The sequence below is a fragment of the Talpa occidentalis genome, unplaced genomic scaffold, assembly GCF_014898055.3.
Source record: "Talpa occidentalis isolate TD23 unplaced genomic scaffold, MPIMG_talOcc4v2.1 talOcc4.2, whole genome shotgun sequence".
Lineage (NCBI taxonomy): Eukaryota > Metazoa > Chordata > Mammalia > Eulipotyphla > Talpidae > Talpa > Talpa occidentalis.
In genome coordinates, this window is record NW_023602073.1 from 57,626,896 (window position 1) to 57,650,323 (window position 23,428).

Genomic DNA, 23,428 nt, shown 5'->3' on the forward strand with positions numbered 1-23,428 from the left:
CCTGTCTCCTTTCAGCTTTGCGCCCTGGTGACTGGGCTAGTCAAACCAGGCTCTTGACCCACTATCTCTAGCACAACCCCCACTCAGCCACAGTGCCGAACTAGTGGGATTGCCCTACGAGGGGCACAGGTGGGAGGAAGCCCAGTTTAAAATAAGCACTGAGGAGCTTCCAGTGACTTCCGCAGCTGAGCAGATGGGCACTAAGGGGGCCAAAAAAACCAGGCTCTGGTTGGATCTCAGGTCTCAAGATGGTTGTACTGGAAGAACTATTTTTCTACCTTACAACACCCCCCCATATATATCAATGTTGAAATATTCATCAATATATCAATACACATACTGATCACAGTTGGTGAATCCATGTGGGCAAAGCCCCATACTGGAGTAGGACTTGGGGTCGCCTTTGCCATGGATACTGAGGGACTCTGATGTCTCTGGTGCTGAAGTCTTGACAGTTTGGCATCTGGACCACACTGTAAAATTCCAGAACTACCACTGGACTCCACTTAAATGTGTATAGTAGGACCAGACCAACCCATGCTGGAAAGAAGGGAAGCAGGAGAAAGAACTTGAAGAAGAACATTATTGGGATTGGAGGTACAAAAACTCTCTACTGTGACGGCTGTACCAAAAGTCCTGTCCTGCCACCTTGGCATGGAAGCCTCTCCCTGACCCAGGCATCCTTTTCTGGGATGCGTGGTAAACTCCCCGTCACTCTTGCCACTGACTACTTGGAAGCAGAAGGACCTGGGGGATGCTTCCAGGCAGAGGGGGTCTCCGTTGCCTGAGCAGACTTCTCTAACCTCCATGAGCACTGCTCCTGGCGGGGGTATGCCCCAGCCGGCAGCAGCAGGTCTAAGTGGATGCCTAGGTGTGCAGGTTCCTGACTCCCAGCCTCTTGCGCCCGGCACTCCTGAAGCGGGGCCCCACCACGAGACTTACCGCCACGTGCGTCACAGTCTCAGTCTTCAGGGCCAATGGGCCCCACAGTGGGCAGTGCTCTGAGTTTAAGAGCCAAAGCCCAGAAGACGGGGAGGCAATAAGTCACGTGCTAAGTCCGCCTGACCTGGAGAGGTGCCTGGCCCAGTTCCTCTTCCAGCTTTGTGGTGTTGCTTTTGTTTTCTTCCACTTGGGAGCCCCCCACCCCCACCCCGCCACCACAGTAATGCTGAAAGAAACGCTTTATCTGTGCCTACTCTGTGCTTTACATCCACCCTCAGACATTCTTACGACTCTCTTGACGAGGTAGGTATTTTTCCTGCTTTACCAATGAGGAAACTGTACAAGGAGGTTAAGTGCTTATCCAAGGCTTACCTGGTAGTTGAGACTGGATCGCCAGCCCAAAGTCAGGAGGGGCTTTCTTTTTGCCTCAGCAAGCTGCTGCTGGGAACCCACGAGGCTCTAGAAAGTTCTGGGATAAAATAGATTTCTTTATAAAGAGGCTCGGGATTTCCTGGGCTTAGTCCCCAGCAAGGAAGTCAGCTGCTGAGTGCTGCGAGAGCAACAGGCGGGTTCCTGCCTGCACGGGGAGTCTGTGAGAACAGGCAGGTGGAGCTCTCGCTCCGCGCCATGGCCCCTCTGCGGTCTCTGCAGCCGTTTGCATTTCCTGAAACCGGATCTTTGTGTCAGAGCCGCCCCCAAGGCCGGGCTGGCGCCTCAGCCATGGCCCTTCGCAAGGAGCTGCTTAAGTCCATCTGGTACGCTTTCACTGCACTGGACGTGGAGAAGAGCGGCAAGGTCTCCAAGTCCCAGCTCAAGGTGAGGGGCAACCTGGGGCTCGGGAAGCCAGGAGGTAGCATTTCTTCAGCCTCTGCCACCTGGAAGCCAGTTGTAAACCCTGTGCTACTCCTGGGGCACCTAGCCATCCGGAGGCCCAGACCTGGGGTAGAGGCCAGTACTGGGTTGCTGAGGCACCATGGCCTGGTGGATGCCACTGTCCATTATCCAGATGGCCCAGTGAGGTATGTGCAGATTTGCTGCCTAGAGCCCTGCCCCCCAACTGTCGGAAGGGTGGTGGGGAATCATGGAGCTCGGAGGGCCATGGGCCAAGCTACTTCCCAGACTGTGTGATAAGCACACGTCTCTCCAGAATCAAGCTTGGGCATGCACCCTACTCCTTCCTGCCTCTTCCTCCTGGCTTTGAAAAGACAGTTAGCTAGTACTTGTCAATCTCTTCCTCCAGAGCTAAGAGAGCAGCTTAAAGGGCCTCTCCCAGTACCAAACCTGGCAGGCTTGTGTCGTCGCTCACCATCTTCTGGCAGAACAGTTTCTCTAAGCCGTTCTCTAAGCACTGCCTCACAGGGCAGGGGCAAGGACTGAAGTCCCCATTAGAATGCTTTCAGCTCACCATCCCCAGCCCCTACATAGTAGGTTAGGAAGCATACCTGCGACCTTGGTTCGGGAAAGGTTGGAATCCGAGCCTGGAGAATTGTGATTGCCCTAAAGTTCATTACTTGGCCCTAGATAATTCCTGAAAGGCCAAAAAGTTTTTTCCCTCCCATCCTCTAGTCCTGGGTTGGTGTTGCCTTCTCCACCCTGGGCCATTGGAACCAGGGGACACTGGGAGAAAGGAGCAGTGTAGGTCTCGGCTTTCTGGGACATGCCTTAGGGATTTCATTAGTTCATTCTACAAATATTTATTCAGGATGAAACTGTAAATGTCCTCTAGAACAAAAAAAAAAAAAAAAGGCAAAACTAAAGATGGCACATGAGATAATTTGAAGAGTGGGAATAAGGGTTGAGGGAGTCAGGAATGGCTGTCCAGAGGGAATGAAGGAAAAGAAAAACACCAGCCTCCTTTTTGGTCCCCCTCCTAACTTCCCACATAGTCAGTTGAACTGATATGTGCCTAGAATGGGACTAAGACCCATAATGGTATCTCCCTGGAGCCCCTACAAAAGAGGGGTACAGACTCAAAACTCTCAATGACCAGGGTAGAAGGTACCTAGAAACCAGAGAAATGAATGGGTCAGGATAAGCATTATGCCCAAACCGCTCCCCAACCTCCAACCTTGCCAGACACAATGAACTTGGATGTCCCAAACCGGTCCTGTCCCTTAGCCAGACTTGTGAGCACCCAATGAATGATTCTTGACTCCCCCAGGAAGGACCACCTTTGATCACCTGGGGGAGCCTTCCAACCGGCAGGTTCTTCCTTACATTCTACTTAAATCTAGTTGGGTCTTCAGTATAGAGAAAAGAAAATAATCCAAAATCCACCCCTGCAGAAACTCCATGCCCCATATTCACCTCCCACTCTGTCTGTCCCTTTGTATCCCTTTGTATGGAGTAATTCCAACCTCCATACTTAGTTGCCTCCAAGACACCATATTTCAAGACACCTTATTATCTACAGCCCTTGTGATCTCTCCAGGCTGTCTCTGCATCTCACGTATGGAGGATACAGCCCTTAGGTGGTTCCCCCTTTTAGGTGCCATCAGTAGTAAGGCTTTTTAGCTGGAGCCTTTAAGTGGACCAGTGCCTAATTCCCACGCACACAAGTAGGGTATTTACAGGGACAGTTCCATGGGGAGCTTGCATACTTGAACTGTCTGCTGTTTTTGTACAATATTACAGCTCAAATCAAGCCCATGACAGCAGCCTCTCTGGTCACACAGGATCAATGGTACTTTTCTCCACAGCTCAACAAAAAACTTGTCCACTCTGGGAATCTGAGCTAGCAGTGGGAGTCTTGGACCTGGTGGTGGGTGAGGAGAGAAATGGCAAGGGCCCTTTGTCATAGAAGAGAAGGACAAGGAAGGCAATTCTCCCCCGAGCCCACAGCGGTAGATAGTGGAATGGGAGGAAGTAGTGATAGTGTTGGGGGTGGGGATGCCGGAAAGGCAAAGGAGTAATAGAGAAGTGGTCAGAAGGCAGAGGAAGAAGCAGATGAGAGATAAACCAGCAGAGTCCATCCCTTCCCTGAAAAGACTTAGGGAGAAGGGAAAAGATCTTGGGGTTAGCCTGTCCTCACTAAAACTATCCTTGGCCTGAGGGTCCTTGGTTGGGACCAGGCAAAGGACCAGTCCCAGGGTCTCCCTGGTGGCACAGCAGTTGAGCGCTGGGCTGCAAAGCTGCCTGCAGCCTCTGCAGCGCCTCCGGTTCGATCCCTGGCCACCGGGCGAGGGTCCCACATGGCGCACAGACCTCTCCTGCCGCCCGCTGCTTCCTCAGCAGTGCACTTCGTCAGTCTGCCTGTTCTGCTCTCCGCTCTGGCTTTGGTGAATTCTCTCACCCTCCCGCGCTTATGACTGTACCCCAGTGCTTGTTTAAATAAATAAATAAAAATCTTAAAAAAAAAAAAAAAGAGATCAGTCCCAGCACAGAGGGCAGACAGAACAAACTACGTCAGTGACAATCACTGCTCCACTGATGTGTTGGCTGTCTGGGCAAGCCCACGGTGAGACCAGACGGAGGAGGAAGAACAGCAGGTCCTCAGAGAAGTAGCACAAGGAGTCAGGATTGTTTTCTCTGGAGCAGAGACTTGGGGGAGAAATCGTGTACATGAATTCATGTAGTAAATACAGTGGCCATTGTCCAGTTGGGCAGAGAACAGTAAAAATAGACTGATAGGAATGACACTTCTGTCCAGGATGGATTTAGGTTGAACACAAATTTTTCAGGAGTTGAGGGCTATGAGTTTTTGTAGGGTCTTCAGAACCACCTTCTCTAGAGAATTTTAGGAGAGAGTAGGCCCCCTAACTGGGCCGCAGGGAGGAAGGCCTTTGGGAATCAAGGGTTTTCTAGGGGCCACACCTCTTCCTGAGTGAGCAGCATTGGTTTCAGGTCTCCTGGGGCATCTGCTGAGAAACTGGCCAGTCACTCCCTGACTGCCAGACCTGGGGTGAGAGGACTGGATTGGGGATGTGGATGGAGCTGTGTCTCAGGCGTGATGAGGAGCTCGGGAAGCAGCCAGGCTACCGCTTCCCCTTGACTGCCAAGAACAGGAAGGAGGCAGGAAGGGCAAACATGGGCCTTCCCTACTTTTCCATGTCAAATCTCTCAGCTCTTGAGCCTCCAATTGGCAGTCATGAGGCCCAGATTTTATTATTATTATTATTATTATTAAAGATTTCTTTATGCATGCAAGAGCTGGGGTGCGGGCAGTGGGGGCGGGGGCGGTGAGAGGATTCACCAGAGACAGAGTGGGGAGCAGAACAGGCAGATCTACTGAAATACACTGCTGAGGAGAGTAGCAGGCGAGACAGGAGAAGTCTCTGCACCATGTGGGTAGCTCCCTGGCAAGCTCATGATGTAGTGGCTGCGGATAGCTTCATAGTGCTGACACTTAACTCCTGTGCCACCAGGGAGTCCCCGAGGCCCAGGTTTCTTGCCCACCAAGAGACTCTGAGCTTCATGCTCTGCCTACGCTGCGGAGGTACAGATGTCTCCTTGGTAGAGGACAACTCAAGTCCAGGAATGTGTTGGCTAGGGTCGTCAGCTTTGCCCTGACCCTACCTGCCATTCTCCTTGAGTGAGAATGGTGGGGAGGGGAGGAGGATTTAGTGATGTACAGAGCACTTGACTCAGAGCCACATAGGCTTACACCTACACTTCTCCCAGCTGGCTGATTTCGGGCAAGTTAACTTGCCCAGTTACTTGAAGCTCCAGTCACTCATCTGGAAAGTCAGAGGATTGAACTGGGTATCACCAAGCTATTCAATTAGCCCACAAAAATAAATTTTAATGAAGTATGTTAAGTAAAAGAAATTGATCCTCAGGCTCTCCTTCCCCTTTTATGAACCATTGTCTTTCTCCTGATGCACACCTCCAACCCCTCCGGCTCTTTTTTCTAATATCCAAAAGGGCAAGTTTCTTTTTTTTTTTTAATTAATTTATTTATTTATACCAGCACTGGGTACAGTCAGAAGCGTGGGAGGGTGAGAGAATTCACCAGAGCCAGAGCGGGGAGCAGAACAGGCAGACTGACGAAGTACACTGCTGAGGGGAGCAGTGGGCGGCAGGAGAGGTCTGTGTGCCATGTGGACCCTCGCCCCTGGTGGCCGGGGATCAAACCGGCTGCAAAGGCTGTGGGCAGCCTCGCAGCCCAGCGCTCAACCACTGCACCACCCGGGGAGGCCCAAGTTTCTTATTTTTAAAAAACAAGGAAAATAAAAGAGGCTTGCACAGCACAAGTGGGCAAAAAGCGCTCCCCCCGAAAGGGATGGGTTTGTGAAGAGATGCTAGCGGTGACACAGGCAGACAGGAGAGCTTCTTCTGATTCCTTCTTGCTCTAGCAGGCACACAACTAATCCAGAAATTCCCACCTTTTTATTTTTTTAAGATTTATTTTTTTTATTTATGCATACAAGAACTGGGGGGTAGGCCAGAGGTGTGGGGCCGAGAGGATTCACCAGAGACAGGATGGGGAGCAGAACAGGTAGATCTACTGAGATAAACTGCTGAGGGGAGCAGCAGGCGGGACAAGAAAGTTCTGCTGCGCCATGTGGGTTAGTTCCCTGGCAGCCCCCAAGGATCAAACCCAAACTCGAATTGGAACTCTGCTGCAGTGGCTGGTGATAGCTTGATAGCTCTGAGACTTTAACCCTTGCACCACCAGGGAGGCCCAAATTCCCACCTTTTTAAATTCCAGAAGTTCCTCCCTCTTGATAGTAGTTACGCTTTAGTACCTACTGATTGAGAAAATATATTCAGCAACTCTTTAAAAGATCTGTATATTTTAAAAAAATCACTTAGCACCTAGCTACATATAAAGGCTAAAGGCCATCTAGGAGAGAAAAAAAGATTATTCATTCTCTCTGCTGTCATTGCTTGGTGTTTTATGGATTCCCAAATCTTATGTATCTGCATCTATACCTGAAGACTGGGAAATGCCAGCCTTGGGCCTGGCACCCACCCTTATTCCTCACACTTGAGTTTTTGAGGGTGCCCCACATCCTCAGAGGAGAACCACTCCCCACATGCCTCCAGAGGAAACAGTGAATAAATGAAGCCTCTCAAAGGTCAATGACTGCCACCCCAGAGGTCAGGATTTGCCGAGGTGGGTGGGGGGAGACTGTAGGACTCCTCTCTGAGGGAGCCTGAATGGCAGCTTGTGAAAACTGCAAACACCTGGACTCCACCCCTGGAAACTCTGAGTCAGTGTTGGGGCGGGCCTCAGCATATTTCAGCTCCCTCAGCTCCCTAGATGATTGTGATGCTCAGCCAGAGCCAGTAGAGCACAGAGATCAGACCTTGGATGAGACACTTCACCTCTCTGAGTCTTGATTTCCTCTTGTGTAAACCAAGGATAATGAGAGACCCTGCCTCCAGTGCTGAGGACTGATTGAAATCAGAAGGTGAGCGCCTGCGCATTCTGGCCTCCGCCCTTGTCATTTCCTTTCCAACAGGGCCTTCTGGTTACACCCTCTCCCCAACCCTAGCCCACACCCGCACCCAGGCACAGGAAGCTTGGCAGGCTGAGGTCTGCTCAGTTTTCTGGGGAGAGGCCCTGAGCGCTGAGTGTCTGGAGACAAATTCCTCCTGTCCTCACACCTGATGGCTCCTGGGCCTCTCCGTTGCGGGCCCCTGAGATCCAATGGCAAAAGGTACAGGTGAGGAAGGTCTTAGAGGTAGGACTTGGAGGAGAGAGTGGGTGAATGAACCAAAGAACAGTTAAAAAAACGCCACGGTGTGTGTGTGCAGGTTCTGTCCTAGGGTAGAAGGGGGTCCCGAATCTCCTGTTATAGGATGTGAAAACAGGCCCGTTGAAGTTAATTTGCTTAGAGAGATTCAATCCATGTCTCTCAAGACTTGTATTTTTTCTAATTTTGATGGACTTTCCCCATGAAGTATCTCAGTTCATTCAGCAGTTATTTGTTGAGTGTCCATTATGCGCCAGACCCAGTGATACAGCGGTGAATAAAACAGACAGAAATCCCCATGGTGGTACTGATAATCTAGCCAAAGAACACAATGGTAAATAAACTAAGTAAAAATGTATCATGATGGAAGTTGATACATGACTTGAAGGAAACTAGGCATAGGGTCTATGGGGACTAAAGGGTTTGGGGCTAGAGATTTCAATAAGGTTGTTAGACAAGCCTTCCCTGAGAGGATGTCTAAGAAAAGACTAAGGAAGAAAGGACGTGAAACTTGCCACGACCTGGGGGAAGAATGTTCCCGGCTGTAGGAATAGCAAGTGCAAAGGCCCTGGGGCGAGAGTGTATTTTTCATATGAGATTTGAGTCAGGGAAAAACATTCATTTAGTGGGGGACATTGTGCTGAGCTCTGGAGTAAGGGTTGAAATTAGAGACCTTGTCCTCAAGGAATATAGAACACAGAGAGCAGAAGAGTTATTACAGAGCAACTTAATAATGGGGTACATTAATAACAGTGGTTGATGGCACCCTTTGTTTTTTACCTGGGTAGTTTTAAAATTTTGTCATAAAAGCAATATATGCTCCTGGTTAAAAAAATCAGACTGCAGAAGTGCATAATGCTAAAGAAGATGAAATTTATTACGAAAGTAGAGCACGCTACTGGTTTAAGCAATTCAAAGACATATAATGTTTTAAAAAAGATGAAAGTTTCTCTCTTCCCTAGTGAGGGGTGATGGAGTGATAGCTGTTAGTTTGCTGAGTCTCAGAGATTTTTTTTCTCTGTACAAATAAACATATCAGTTTGAAGCATATGTTCTGACGTTTGATCACTTGGACTTACTGAAATAGTTGTCTGGTATGGTTCAACCTAACCTTTACACACGTTTATTTTACAAACATTTCTTTCTATACCTTGCTTATTTCACCTGCTAGTATATCATACTTTAGTGTCTGTTCATACAAATAAAGTAATAAAAACAGCTCACAACTTTTGTTAAGCCATGTACAATGCACCAGGTGCTATAGTAAACTCATTTTTTTTTAAGATTTATTTATTTATGCATACAAGAGCTGGGTTACTGGCCAGAGGTGCAGAGGGTGAGAGGATCCACTAGAGACAGAGTGGGGAACAGAACAGGCAGATTGACCGAAGTTATGGCTGAGGGGAATGGGCGAGTCAGGAGAGGTCTGCTGCACCATGTGGGTTGCTCCCTGGCCAGCGGGGGATCGAACTTGTACTGCAGAAGTTGCAGGCAGCTTCATAGGTTGCGTCTTAACCCCTTGTGCCACCAGGGAGGCCCTAAAATCTTCATTTCTAAAAAACTGTGTGGAGCACATTGTTATCCTCATGGAGGAGAAAACTAAGGTCTTGGAGAAGTTAAATTACTTGCCCATGAGCACACATGTGGCAGAAATAAAATCTATTCATGCATGCTTAGGTCCACAACATGTGTAAGTCCCCCACTGAAGAAGCCTCAGGCTATCTGTAAGTCTTCATATCACAAAAATGCTTCGGTGAACGTTCTTGTGTGTGTGGCTTTGCATCTTTGAGCATCTGTAGATTGGTAGATTACCAATGATGGGGCAAAGGCCATGCCCAAATTTAAGTTTGATGGATTCTAGTCCCCTAGCTCAAAAAGATGACCAATTCATACTCACCGGTATTGTATTCAAGTCCCCATGTCTCTATAGTCTCTTTTTTTTTTATAGAGGCATGTTTTTATTTATTTGTTTGTTTGTTTGTTCATTTATACATGCACTGGGTACAGTCAGAAGCGCGGGAGGGTGAGAGAATTCACCAGAGCCAGAGCGGGGAGCAGAGCAGGCAGAAAGACCGAAGTACACTGCTGAGGGGAGCAGCGGGCGGCAGGAGAGGTCTGCGCGCCTTGTGGGACCCTCCTCCGGTGGCCGGGGAGCAGCCGGGGATCGAACCGGCACCGCAGAGGCCGCGGGCAGCTTCGCAACCCAGCGTTCAACCGCTGCGCCACCGGGGAGGCCCTCTATAGTCTCTTTTTTTTTTTTTTTTTTTTTTTTTTTAAAGATTTATCTTTATTTATTTATTTTATGTATTTATACAAGCATTGGGTACAGTCAGAAGCGCGGGAGGGCGAGAGAATTCACCAGAGCCAGAGCAGGGAGCAGAGCAGGCAGAAGGACCGAGGTACACTGCCGGGGGGAGCAGCGGGCGGCGGGAGAGGTCTGCGCGCCATGCGGGACCCTCCTCCGGTGGCCGGGGAGCAGCCGGGGATCGAACCGGCGCCGCAGAGGCTGCAGGCAGCTTCGCAACCCAGCGCTCAACCGCTGCGCCACCGGGGAGGCCCCCTCTATAGTCTCTTTAGTGCTCAATATTATTAGTCTTTCCATCTTTGTCAATTTGTTAGGTTAAAAAAAAAAATCACTCTCTGGGCCTCCCTGGTGGTGCAAGGGGTTAAGATGTAACCTATGAAGTTGTCTGCAGCCACTACAGCACAAGTTTGATCCCCGGCCAGGGAGCTAACCCACATGGTGTAGCAGACCTCTCCTGTCTTGCCTACTGCTTCCCTCAGCAGTGTATTTCAGTCAGTCTGCCTGTTCTGCTCCCCATTCTGTCTCTGGTGAATCTTCTCACCCCCCGCACCTCTGGCCTATACCCCAGTTCTTTTAAGCATAAATAAATAAATCTTTTTTAAAAAATCACTTTCTATACAGGACAGGAGCTATCACTTGTTCTATGCTGACCTGAGTTCAGCATGCCATGTATATTATCTCGCTCCAATCCCTGTTTTACTGACAATGAAACAGACTCAGAGGATGAAGGGGTTTATCCAAGACCCCACCACTAGGTAGTGAAGATTCCCTGCCTTCCATGTCCCTTCCCCTCACTGAAGTGTATCCATTAGGCTGGGGTCATGCAGGAAGCTTAATAAAGTACTGTAGAGACTCGAAGAGGTAGCACATGGAAGTATGTAAAACCCTTAGAATAATACCTATCGTATCGCTTCAGAAGTGGCTTTTTGGCATTAGTATTCTGTCATCATCCTGGATTTCAAGTGTGAGACATTGAGTCAGCGGTACCTCTTAGAGGGGGTTAGTAACCTATGGTTACTAATGTATTTGATATTATCTGGATATAAGTTATAGAAACCAAACTCAGAATAGCCTAGGGGAGATGTTATTTATTGGCTCATATAAACAAAACCCCAAGCATAATTTGGCTGTCAGCATGCCTGGATCCAGGTCCTCCAGTGATGACTCTATCCCTCAACTCTGCCTTTCTCACCGATGGCTTTATTGTTAAGCAGGCATTTCCTGCAAATGGACAAAAATGCCAACTGCATCTGTCCTCTAAAGCTTAACAATCCCAAAACAAGAGTATACCTCTTTTTTTTTTCCCTAGAGAAAGCAGAAATCCTAGGACTATTTCTTTTTGGTCCATATTTGGTCATGTGTCCATGCTTGAACCAATCACCACAACTGTGATGGACCCAACCTGCATCCAGGTGGGATAGGAGTACAACTACCACCACCACAGGTATTGAGAGTGTGGGAGAGAGGTACTTCTCAAAGGAAACTCAAACTCCTTATGAAAATAAGGAAGAAACTTCTGTCCTTTGAAGAACAGAAAATGACAGAACCAAAGATGACATGTGAGATAATTTGAAGAGTGTGGCAATGAGGCCCCCAGAAGGAAGTAAGAAAAGAGAAACACTGACCCCCTTGATGGACACCCCCAACTTCTCACTTTACCAAGCTGAACCTGAGACCCAGGAGAACATTAGGGACAAGTCTCAATCCTTTCTCCCCCTCCCCACCTGGATGCAGGTTGGGCCCGTCACAGTCGTGGTGATTGGTTCAAGCATGGACACGTGACCAAACATGGGCCAAAAAGAAATAGTCTTAGGATTTCTGCTTTCTCTAGGACAAAAAAAAAAAGAGGTATACTCTTTTTTTTTTTTAACTTTTTTTAATTAATTTTAAATAAATTTCCTTTTTTTTTAAGATTTATTTATTCATTTACACAAACACTGGGTATAGTCAGAAGCACAGGAGGGTGAGAGAATTCACCAGAGACAGAGCAGGGAGCAGAACAGGCAGACTGATGAAGTACACTGCTGAGGGGAGCAGTGGGCGTGGCAGAGGAGGTCTGCGCACCATGTGGGACCCTCCCCTGCGGCAGCCAGGGATCAAACCCGTGCTGCAGAGACTGCGGGCAGCTTCGCAGCCCAGCACTCAACCACTGCGCCACGAGGGGAGGCCCAAAAGGTATACTCTTGTTGTGGGATTGTTAAGCTTAGAGGATAGATGCAGTTGGCATGCACACACACCAGGTCCTGCCTCAGCAACTAATTCCAAGTCAACTGCTGGTAGCAAAATATCCCTTAAATAAAGCATTTACAGACCGCCTTTGGTGTGCATAAGAGGACGTAGGTGCTGTGAGACTTAGAGATGAACCTTGTCACCCAAGTCCAGGTCAGAATTACTAAGTCAATATTCTAATGAGGATGCATCCTTCAGGGCCATGCACACTTGGTTCCAACCTCAGCGCTGCCATTTTCTCTTAATGACTCCAAGTCTGTACATTCATGTGAAAACAGGAATGGTAGTGTCTGTGTATCACGGTTGTTGTGGAGATGAGACGTGGGTCACATAAAGCACCACACATGGTGGCTGGCCCAAGCTGATAGAGCCACGGTTTCTTAATCACTCATGCCGCCTGGGATACATACGATAACAGAATTACTAAAAGGCAGTTTTATATTTTCCTGATTTCTGTATTCAAACGTTAACCTCTTTGTGCTAATGTCATGGATTTGTTAACCAATCCATTTCTCCTCCACACTGTCATGGCTGCCATCCCTTCTAGACCTTGTCCTACCTATCCAACCAATCATTTTTTTTTTAAAGATTTATTTATTTATGCATACAAGAACCGGGGTACAGGCCAGATGTGTGGAGAGTGAGAGGATTCACCAGAGACAGAGTGGGGAACAGAACAGGCAGACAGACTGAAATACACTGCTGAGGGGAGCAGCGGGAGAGACAGAAGAGGTCCGCTGCGCCATATGGGCTGCTCCCTGGCCAGCCGGGGGATCAAACTTGCACTGCAGAGGCTGCAGACTGCTTCATAGCACGGTGTTCAATCCCCTGCGCTACCAGGGAGGCCCCCAACCGATCATTTTTGATGACCCTTTAAGCCCTCTCCAGCTCCCTTCCATCTTTTGAGAGGGATGAAGTCCCACAGAGCAGACATACCCGGGTGCTAGGAACACTGCAACCCGAACATGGTGTTCGATGCAATTGATCACAATTCGGGGTTTCTGACCCAGGGTGGCAGTCTGCCTCCCTGCAACAGCCCAGCCTCACAGGAGGCACTTGGGCTTGGGATCTGCGGAGTTGGATTTGAATTCCAGGCTCTTGCTCACTGTGCATCCTTGGTCTTTGGGCAAGTTGTCCTTGCCTGCAGAAAATGGACACCCACACCTAATGAGTGGCTATGGACATGGCTCTTTGGGCCTAACTCCCAGCGCTGTGTGACCTCAGGTGAGTCACTTAACATCTCACAGTCTCAGGAGTTTTCCCTTCTGTAAAATGGGGATATTAACAGTTGTTGGGGGCATTAAATGCTTAGTTCAGTGCTTGGTGCATAGTAACCGTATAAATTTTAATTATATTTGAACAGAATAGTGTGTGCAGAGGACTTAGCCAGGAGGGGTTGGTGATAAGCAGGGAGGTGGGTGCAGTCTTTGGCCCAATTTTGGTTGGGACACAGCACCACCACTCCGCCTCAGGTGCTGTCCCACAACCTGTACACCGTCTTGCACATCCCCCACGACCCCGTGGCATTGGAGGAGCACTTCCGAGATGATGACGATGGCCCTGTCTCCAGCCAGGGATACATGCCCTACCTCAACAAGTACATCCTGGATAAGGTGGGCCCAACTTGCAGGGGGTCATCTCTCACCTCTCCCCACTGCCTTGCCTGCCCAGCACCTCAATACATTGCTACTCTAACTCTGTCCCCCTATAAACTCCTGCTTCTGTCCCTTCTGTTTGCCCCTCTTATCCCATGCCCATCCTTCGTAATCCAGCTACTTGTTGCCTTCCTTGCTACCCTTAACTTACCTTCAATTTTCTTCTTCTTTATGCTGGCCGCTGCCTTTCCCATAATCTTCACCCTACCCCTGCTTAGGCACACCCCCAATGTCCAGCCTGTAACCTTTACACAAGTTTCTCCAGCTGCCTCCTCCCAGTTCTTCTCAGATTATCTTTGACTACTGTCTGCTCCTTCTTGGGCTTCCCCATCTTTCTCCTCTGGGCTGAGGGACGAGAATTTCTTTGTTGATAGACACTTGGGTGGGTGTGGATTTTTTTTTTGGGGGGGTACAGCGTGGTTGGAACCAACTGGTAATCAAGTCGGGGATTCCTTAAGTTAGAGCCTGTCTTGGAGGGGTTGTGGGGAGGGAGGAGAGAGCAGGGTAGTATATGACCCCAAGAAAGCAGCTGGAGCCTAGGGTGGTGGTAGGGCGTGGACGGGGCAGCCATCTTGCTGACTTTCAGGCCTGGTGGCAGGTGGAGGAGGGGGCTTTTGTTAAGGAGAATTTTGATGAGCTGTGCTGGACCCTGACGGCCAAGAAGAACTACCGGGCAGATAGCAACGGGAACAGCATGCTCTCCAATCAGGATGCCTTCCGGCTCTGGTGCCTCTTCAACTTCCTGTCTGAAGACAAGTACCCTCTGATCATGGTTCCCGATGAGGTGAGAGTGATGGCAGCTCCAGGGAGTGAGTCACATGGGGACAGGCATCGGCCAGACCATGAAGGCCAAATTGACTCTATACTTTCCCACATCCCCTTTTTGTCTCACCATATCTCTTCACACCCAGCTGTCTCCAGATGCCTAGATCTGCCCGTATTAGAATAGCTGTGCCTTCTTCTAGGAGAACTACACTTGTATTTCCATCAGGGTTCCGTTGTTAGTCCTCACCATAGAAAAATGATGTGCCAATTATGTTTACACAGAGATGGGAATGACTGATCTATTACTAGGCATTTTTTTAAGATGTCTCTTCATTTATTTATATCTTCTTTAATTTCTTTCAGCAGCTCTTTTTTTAAAAAAAAATATTTATTTATTTATGCACACAAGATCTGGGGTACAGGCCAGAGATGCGGGGGGTGAGAGGATTCACCAGAGACAGAGTGGGGAACAGAACAGGCAGACTGACTGAAATACACTGCTGAGGGGAGCAGCGGGTGAGACAGGAGTGGTCTGCTGCACCATGTGGGTAGCCCCCTGGCTGGCCAGGGATTGAACTTGTGCTGCAGAGGCTGCGGATCACTTCATAGTGCGGTGCTTAACCCCTTGCGCCACCAGGGCAGCCCTATTACTAGGCATTTTTAAATGAAACTTTTAAGATCACATGGCAAGATTTTCGGCACTGTGGCAATCTGCAAAGGGTGCCAGACAAGGAGAAGGGAGACCTTCCTGGCCCATCTCTCCAGTTAGTCCTAGTGGGCAACCAAGTCTGGCCCTGATTCTAGATTTCCTCTTCCTGCCTTTAGGATAGGGAAGAGCCTGGGCAGACTCCACCCAGGGACCCAGAGAGGTCAGCCTGGGAGTGGAAGTTAGAATCTAGATCTTCGGCGGAAGCCAGGGTGACTGCCCACTTTTCCAGCTGACCTATAGTCTTCCTCAATCCTCCTGTCCATTCTATTTTCTCCTGACCCTTTAGTCCTCTTGGCAGCCTTGAAGATGTCAGGGTACATAGGGCCCACAGGGAAGGGGGCCTCTGTACAAGGGCCTGATGTGTATAATTACACTCAGATTTGTGTCCTTGCTTCTCTTTGTGGGAAGAGAGAAGCCACCTAAATGCTAAATTGTTGTGCCCCCCTACCCCAAGCTGAGACCCAACTCTAAGAAGTAGTTTTCCAAAAAGTTGCTGGGCAGGAGAGGGGCATGTGTCCACAGACAGCTCACTGTCTATCACAGTTAGGTGGCCTCTCAGAAGGCTGCTTGCTCTGTGATTAACACACAGTGAGAACAGACTGCAGCAGGATATACCCCAACCACCACTTCCTGTCCCTTGGTAACAGACTTCCTGTACCTGCTCAATCCCCGCCCCCAATGCCCTCGCCCTCCCCTAAAGGAAAGATGCCCAGATTTAGGGAATGGGGCTTGGAATAAGAACTCAAATGTAATTCAAGAGATCTGAATCAAGCTCAGACTGCTGCTCATTTACTGTGTGACTTAGAACGAGTGACTTAGAACGAGTCACTTCTCCCTTCAGGCCTTGGTTGTGTTACCTGCAGAAGTAAGTGTATCGGATGAGCTGGTCCTTGCATGTCCTCTGACATTTTCTATGACTTGTCTCTGCCTGGCCCCAGCCCTTAGTTACCACCTTCACTCTGCCCTTAATTTAAGAGAGGAAAAGGAGCAAGACTGCAGGATGGGAAGAGAGAATGGAGGCCTCAGTTGGGGTTGAAGCTCCCAGAACCCTCTCCAGAATCTATACCTTGGTCTCTAGCAGCATTTAGTCCCAACCCCCTACCCACATCCCCCTGTCCCTGGTCACCAGGCCCAGAGCTGGGAACCAGGTGAGAGTGCCCCCTGGTGGTGGCTCTGGCAACACTGCAGCACTCGCTCACTTCCTTCTCCCTTCTAGGTGGAATACCTGCTGAAGAAGGTGCTCAGCAGCATGGGCTTGGAAGTGGGCTTGGGGGAGATGGAGGAGCTGCTGGCCCAGGAGGCCCAGAAAGCCCAGACGACTGGGGGCCTCAGTGTCTGGCAGTTCCTGGAGCTCTTCAACTCGGGCCGCTGTTTGCGAGGCGTGGGGCGGGATACCCTCAGCATGGCCATCCACGAGGTCTACCAGGAGCTCATTCAGGATGTCCTGAAACAGGTCAGGCCAGGTTGGGAACTAGGGGAGGACTCCAAGGAGGAGTAAAGAAGTGACTGGTGAAGCCTCTGACTTTGCTTTGACTGGCAGGGCTACCTGTGGAAGCGAGCGCACCTGAGGAGGAACTGGACAGAACGCTGGTTCCAGTTGCAGCCCACCTGCCTCTGCTACTTTGGGAGTGAAGAGTGCAAGGAGAAAAGGGGTACTATCCCGCTGGATTCGCAGTGCTGCGTGGAGGTGAGGGGGGCAGGCGAAGCTGGAGGATGACTCAGGGCCCAGAGTGTCCCCAGTGTGTTGTGAAGGCAAGGGGGTGTCAAAAAAGAGGGCAAATGGAAAAAAAAAGGCACAGTGGCACGAATTTCTGCTTAGATGAGTATAACACAAATATAGTTGGGCGCCTGAGGGCCATTGCCATCCATGTCAGCACTTTTTAAAAAAAAAAAACTGGAACTCCAAATCAAAGCCACTGGTGGATAATGTGGATTTTGCAAAAGATTCGAGAGGTGATGACTTACTTAGGTCTCTTACTATGCAGCAAAACTTTTTTTAAAATTCCCTTTAAAGGTCTTTCTCCTTCACCTAAATTCCATTCTCTTTAGCAACTATAGCTTCCTATTCTTTCTCTATACCTCTCTTCTCTCCCCGTTCCGCTCCCTGTTCTCCTTGGGCTCTATCCATTATTTTAGAGGCTTAAAATAATTTTTTAAGTTATAGTAATAAATATAAATGACATGAAATTTGTTATTTTAATCATAAAATTCAGTAGCATTTAGTATTATTCACAATGCTGCATGACCATCACTATTAACTACGTCCCAAACTTTCAACACTCCAAACAGAAACAGTGCCTATGAAGCTCTAACTCCTTACTCCCTCTCTGCCCCCTACCTCCCAGCTGTAACCTCTCATCTGCTTTGTGTCTAAGAATTTCCCTAGTCAAGGAACCTCATCTAAATAGAGTCATATAATAATTGCCCTTCCGTGCCTGGCTTCTTTCACTTAGCATAGTATTTTCAAAGTTGATCTGTGTTGTAGAATGGCTCAGAACTTCATTCCTTTCTATGGCTAAATAATATCCTGATGTGTAGTCTGCCATATTTTATTTATCCATTCATTTGTTAATGAACATTTGAGTTGTTTCTACGTTTTTGCTACCATGAGTAATGCTGCTGTGAACACCCATGTCAAGTTTCATATGCATACGTACATTTTAATTTCTCTTGGGTACATAACTACCCAAGCAGAGTTCCTGGATCATTGGTAATTCTGTTTAACATCTTGAGAAACAGCCAAACTGGTTTTCCTGAGTGGCTGCACCATCTTAGATTCTCAACAGCAGTATGTGAGGATTCCAATTTCTCCATGTTCTCTCCAACACTTGATGTGACATTTTAAAATTATTATTGTAGCCATCCTAGGCTCTGTCCATTTTTAAAAAGATTTATTTTATTTATTTATGCATACAAGAGCTGAGGTTTAGGCCAGAGGTGCTGGGGGGGGGGCGGTATAGGATTCACCAGAGACAGAGTGGGATGCAGAACAGGCAGATCTACTGAAATACACTGCTGAGGGGAGCAGAGAGGGAGACAGGAGAGGTCTGCTGTGCCTTTGGGTAGCTCCCTGGCCAGGGATTGAATGCATGCTGCAGTGGCTGTGGATAGCTTCATAGTGCTGAGACTTAACCCCTTGCACCACTAGGAGGCCCCCCATTTTTGTTATACAAGGAAAATGGTGTCACTGTGAAAAGAGCACAGCTCTAGGCAGACCTCCAGCTCCACCAGTACCAAATGGTATGAATTGTACAACTTGATGGACTTCTTAGAGTCTCAGTTTCTCTGCAAAGTGGAGCTAATAAAGCCTGCCTAACTAGGTTGTTTGGGAGGAGTGAACAAAAGGATGCACATAAAACATATAGACTCTAAAACACACGATAGCTATTATTTTCTACTAGAAGGTAAGCTTAGGGAAGGCAGGGATGACTTGGTAGTCACGCTCTTTATTCCGAGTGCCTAGAATAACGTGTGACACTCAGCAGACACTTCAAAAATATCCATGGAATGAATGAATAAAGAATTTCTCAACAGGCAGGAGTATGTGACAACGAGTAAACTGGATAGCGAGGACCCTGTCACTAGAGATTTTCAAGCATGACCCACATAGACACCTGGTGGCAGCTCTGGGCTAGGCCCCCGTGGAGAGACACTGAGATGAAAATAGCCCCGTCCCACCTCAAAGAGCAAAGCTACAAGCTCCCTCCTACACAAGCGCTCCCACAGCGAACATCTGGGCCACGCAGGCTCCTGGCAGAGTGGAGGGGTGGCCAGGGGAGACGGTCAGCCAGGAGTGGGGTAGGGACTTGAGCTGGGGCACCCCTGGACACGTGCTGCCCTGACCCCAGTAAGGCCACCCTGACTGGGGCCGCCTGCCCTCTGCCAGGTACTGCCTGACCGAGAGGGGAAGCGCTGTATGTTCTGTGTGAAGACCGCCACCCGCACCTACGAAATGAGCGCCTCTGACACGCGCCAGCGCCAGGAGTGGACGGCAGGTGAGTGCTGCCAGCGCCTGGGTCCGCCTGGGCCTCAGCGGCCTCATCCGTGTAAAAAGGTGCTGATGACACTACCCAGCGCGAAGCTGGGAGGCAGGACCCTTGCAACTATGAAGGCCCTTTGCGGGCGGTGGGCCGTCTCCAGACCCCTCCTGGGCCCTCCGCATCCGCCCCAGCCCCCTGCTGATCCCCTCCCACGGCCTCCAGCCATCCAGACGGCCATCCGGCTGCAGGCCGAGGGGAAGACGTCGCTGCACAAGGATCTGAAGCAGAAGCGGCGCGAGCAGCGGGAGCAGCGGGAGCGGCGCCGGGCGGCCAAGGAGGACGAGCTGGTGCGGCTGCAGCAGCTGCAGGAAGAGAAGGAGCGGAAGCTGCAGGAGCTGGAGCTGCTGCAGGAGGCGCAGCGGCAGGCCGAGCGCCTGCTGCAGGAGGAGGAGGAGCGGCGCCGCAGCCAACACCGCGAGCTGCAGCAGGCGCTCGAGGGCCAGTTGCGCGAGGCCGAGCAGGTGGGACTGAGCAGCGCGGGGTGCAAGGGGTATCGGGGAGCAGAGGATGTTCCAGTCGAGCCCGGGGCGAGGCCAGATGAGGAAGCCTGTGCAGGCGGGGCTTGGGACGGCCGGGTCTGGTAAATCGTAGCTCTTGGACTTGAAAAATGGGTACCGGACAGAGCCTGTGCCAGGCTCGGGACCTGTGGGAGGGGGAAGGGGCGGGGATGCGAGAACGTGACCGGCTGGGGCAGGAGGGGAGGGACGGTGTGGGGCGGGGCCTGGGCCGAGGAGTTTGGTTCGCTGTAGGGTGGCGTTTGGTTCGCGGGCCTTGACTGGAGGCGGAGCTTGGGTGGCAGGAGCTGCTAATGACTGTGTGTTTGGGGATAAATTTGGGCCGAGGCTGGACTAGGTTGGACTAGACCTGATCTGAGTTTACAGCAAAACCAGTTTTGGGAATGCAGAACAAACGGCATGCAGAGGCAATTAAATCTAGGATTGAAGAGGTCAAAATCTGGGGTCAGAGACACTAGATTCAACCCCAGCTCTGTCTCTGAAGAGCAAGTTTCTCAGCCTCTCTGTACCTCAATTACCTATCAGTGACATGTTGATACTAACAGAACTTTACTCATGGAAGTGTAGTGAGGCTCAAATGAGACATTTTCATTTGTTACAACAGTTATTACAGTCACCCCTTCCTAATGCTAACCTTCATAAAAATATATTTTATTATATGTACTAATAATTATTAAATCTTGTGCTAGGAAGAAGGTGACTTGAGCCCCATCCTGCCATGTCGCGTCTTCATTTACTGAGCATTATCTGAACTAGTCAGGCTCTCAGAAAGGGATCAGGTCGGGAAACCTGGACATGAAGGAACTCCCCAGACCCTCACTTGGAGAGGCTGGCTGAGGCAGCCTAGCAGAGGCCTGGGGAAGGGCAGCAAACCTACTGCCTCCTTCCCCTGTGCCCTGTTGACCTGGCTCTGTGTGCCTGCCCAGGCCCGGGCGTCCATGCAGGCTGAAATGGAGCTGAAGAAGGAGGAAGCGGCCAGGCAGCGGCAGCGCATACAGGAGCTGGAGGAAATGCAGCAGCGGCTTCAGGAGGCCCTGCAACTGGAGGTGAAGGCGCGGCGAGACGAAGAGTCTGTGCGCCTAGCCCAGACCAGGTAGGCCTGAGGGAACCCTTAGGGGTCTCCTCCTTGACTTGCCCACCACCCCACTTGCTGAGCACCCTCAAGGGCCTTGGCACTGGCTGACATAGCACACACCCTGCAGACTGCTGGAGGAGGAGGAGGAGAAGCTGAAGCAGTTGCTGCTGCTGAAGGAGGAACAGGAGCGATACATAGAGAGGGCGCAGCAGGAGAAGCAGGAGCTGCAGCAAGAGATGGCAGTTCAGAGCCGCTCCCTGCAGCAAGCCCAGCAGCAACTGGAGGAGGTGCGGCAGAACCGGCAGAGGGCTGATGAAGATGTGGAGGTGAGGCCTGGGATGGGATGGGATGGAGTCTGCGGGGCCAGTACCTTCAAGTACAGGCTCTGGAGCCTTCGCTAAAACCCTGACTCCATCATTTCTGGCCGTGTGCCCACCGGCAAATTGCTTAAACTATTCTTTCCAGCCCCTACCTTGCTATTCCTGGACTTTGACCTCATCAGAGCCTGAATCTCTCAGAAAAGGCATTTTTTTGTTTTGTTTTTATTTTTATTTTTAAAAAGATTTATTTATTTATTTATACAAGCACTGGGTACAGTCAGAAGCGCGGGAGGGTGAGAGAATTCACCAGAGCCAGAGCGGGGAGCAGAGCAGGCAGAAGGACCGAAGTACACTGCTGAGGGGAGCAGCGGGCGGCAGGAGAGGTCTGCGCGCCATGTGGGACCCTCCTCCGGTGGCCGGGGAGCAGCCGGGGATCGAACCAGCGCTGTAGAGCTGCGGGGCAGCTTTGAAGCCCAGGGCTCAACTGCTGTGCCTCCGGGGAGGCCCTGTTTTGTTTTTGTTTTTGTTTTTTTAATTTTTAATGTTTTGTTTCTATCAGTTGTGATTATTTTGTTTTGCATTATTGGCTTACTTGGTCATTGTAAAAAATTGGAACACAGAAATATACAACAGAAAGAAAGCAAATCTCTCTGACTCGCCCACCCCACAACCACCACTAATGACTACTTGAGCACTGGAGAAGAGGGTTTTGTATTAGGTCCTGGAGAAGTAGCACGATGCAGTAATTTAGAGCTCAGTGTGTGTCCCTGAACAAGTTGCTTGTCCTCTTTCAAACCTGTTTGTTGTTAACTTCTGCTTTGCAGGCTAAGTAAGATAACAAACATACTTAGCACATCTTAGCTGCTTAATAAATGGAAACTATAATTGTTATTAGTTTTTAAAGATTTATTTTTTATTTATTTATGCATACAAGAACTGGGGTGTAGGCCAGAGATACGGGGGTGAGAGGATTCACTGGAGACAGAGTGAGGAATAGAACAGGCAGACTGACTGAAATACACTGCTGAGGGGAGCAGCGGGTGAGACAGGAGGTCTGCCATGCCATGTGGGAAGCTCCCTGGCTGGGGATCGTACTCAAGCTACAATGGCTGAGAAGAGCTTGATAGTGCTGAGACTTTAACCCCTGAGCCACCAGGGAGGCCCTGGAAACTATAATTATTCTTGACCCTTTGGGAGCCCATAAGCCCCCTGAACTTAGATGCCAGCTCTATTCATATGATAACTTTATAAACATACATACATACATGGGTTTTTCTGGAAAGATGGCCTGTGTCAGATTCTAAGGGGCCTGTGAATCTGAAAAAGTCTTGGATGGTGCTTCTGACCTCCACCCACCCCCCCACCCGCTGCCCCTACAGGCTGCCCAGAGGAAGTTGCGCCAGGCTAGCACCAACGTGAAACACTGGAATGTCCAGATGAACCGGCTCATGCATCCAATTGAACCTGGAGGTGAGATAGGGTGGACCCTGGAGCTCTCCCTGGTGTGGGGAGGGAGGAAGGAGATCCAGATCTCCAGAGCCAGCAGAGCACTAAGGTCAGGAGTTCTCCTCTCCCCAAGGGCTGAGCAACCTATCCCCTTTGTATGCCTGCCTTTTCTCTGCCAGACAAGCGTCCCGTCTGCAGCAGCAGCTCCTTCACTGGCTTCCAGCCCCCTTCACTTGTCCGCCGTGACTCCTCCCTAAAGCGCCTAACCCGCTGGGGATCCCAGGGAAACAGAACCCCCTCACCCAGCAGCAATGAGAAGTCCCTCAACGGTGAGGAGGAGGCTCCCATCCCATCTGCCACCCCTCAGGAAGATAACCTGGACCCAGCACCAGAAGATTAGTCTCTGCTAACCTCTTTTCTCCTCGACCTCGTGCCCACAAGGACCTGGCCACAGCTGGCCTGTGGGAGAGCCTGGCACCAGCAGAAGAAAGAACTGGGGTTCTGGCACCAGGGGCCTAGGCCTTCCAACCATGATGCATGAAATAGTCCATCATGGAATCTGGCTCACTTTTACACCAGCCCCAAGCCCCAGATCACTGAGACAATCTGGGATGCTGATCCTTGAGACCCTGTGCCTTAATCCCCAAGGACCTTCTGCCTTATGTTGGCAGAGAGAATAAACAAGCAAGCCAGGAACCACCTTGCCTCCAGACAGCCACCAAGTTGTGGAGGCACATTTCCAAATAAAAACTGCTCTTGGAATGAATTGCTGATCAGGTCTGCTGT

At 50.0% G+C, this 23,428-nt stretch overlaps 1 protein-coding gene across 1 annotated transcript; it reads left to right on the forward strand.

Annotated features, from left to right (window-relative positions):
* Positions 1-24: 24 nt before the first annotated feature.
* Positions 25-23,408, forward strand: DEF6 (DEF6 guanine nucleotide exchange factor). The gene is made up of 11 exons (XM_037519569.2): positions 25-1,758; positions 13,590-13,730; positions 14,371-14,556; positions 16,463-16,699; positions 16,787-16,933; positions 19,133-19,241; positions 19,449-19,747; positions 20,728-20,894; positions 21,004-21,202; positions 22,576-22,666; positions 22,822-23,408. Exons 1-11 carry the CDS (start codon positions 1,570-1,572, stop codon positions 23,040-23,042), a joined length of 1,986 nt encoding a protein of 661 aa, XP_037375466.1. The 5' UTR covers positions 25-1,569; the 3' UTR covers positions 23,043-23,408.
* Positions 23,409-23,428: the final 20 nt, after the last annotated feature.

Excerpts from the sequence above, each read along its gene's own strand:
- DEF6 (XM_037519569.2), top strand. The coding sequence starts at position 1,570 with ATGGCCCCTCTGCGGTCTCTGCAGCCGTTTGCATTTCCTGAAACCGGA. Across the intron at positions 1,759-13,589 it reads TCTCCAAGTCCCAGCTCAAG|GTGCTGTCCCACAACCTGTA; the intron begins GTGAGGGGCAAC and ends ACTCCGCCTCAG. Across the intron at positions 21,203-22,575 it reads GGGCTGATGAAGATGTGGAG|GCTGCCCAGAGGAAGTTGCG; the intron begins GTGAGGCCTGGG and ends CTGCCCCTACAG.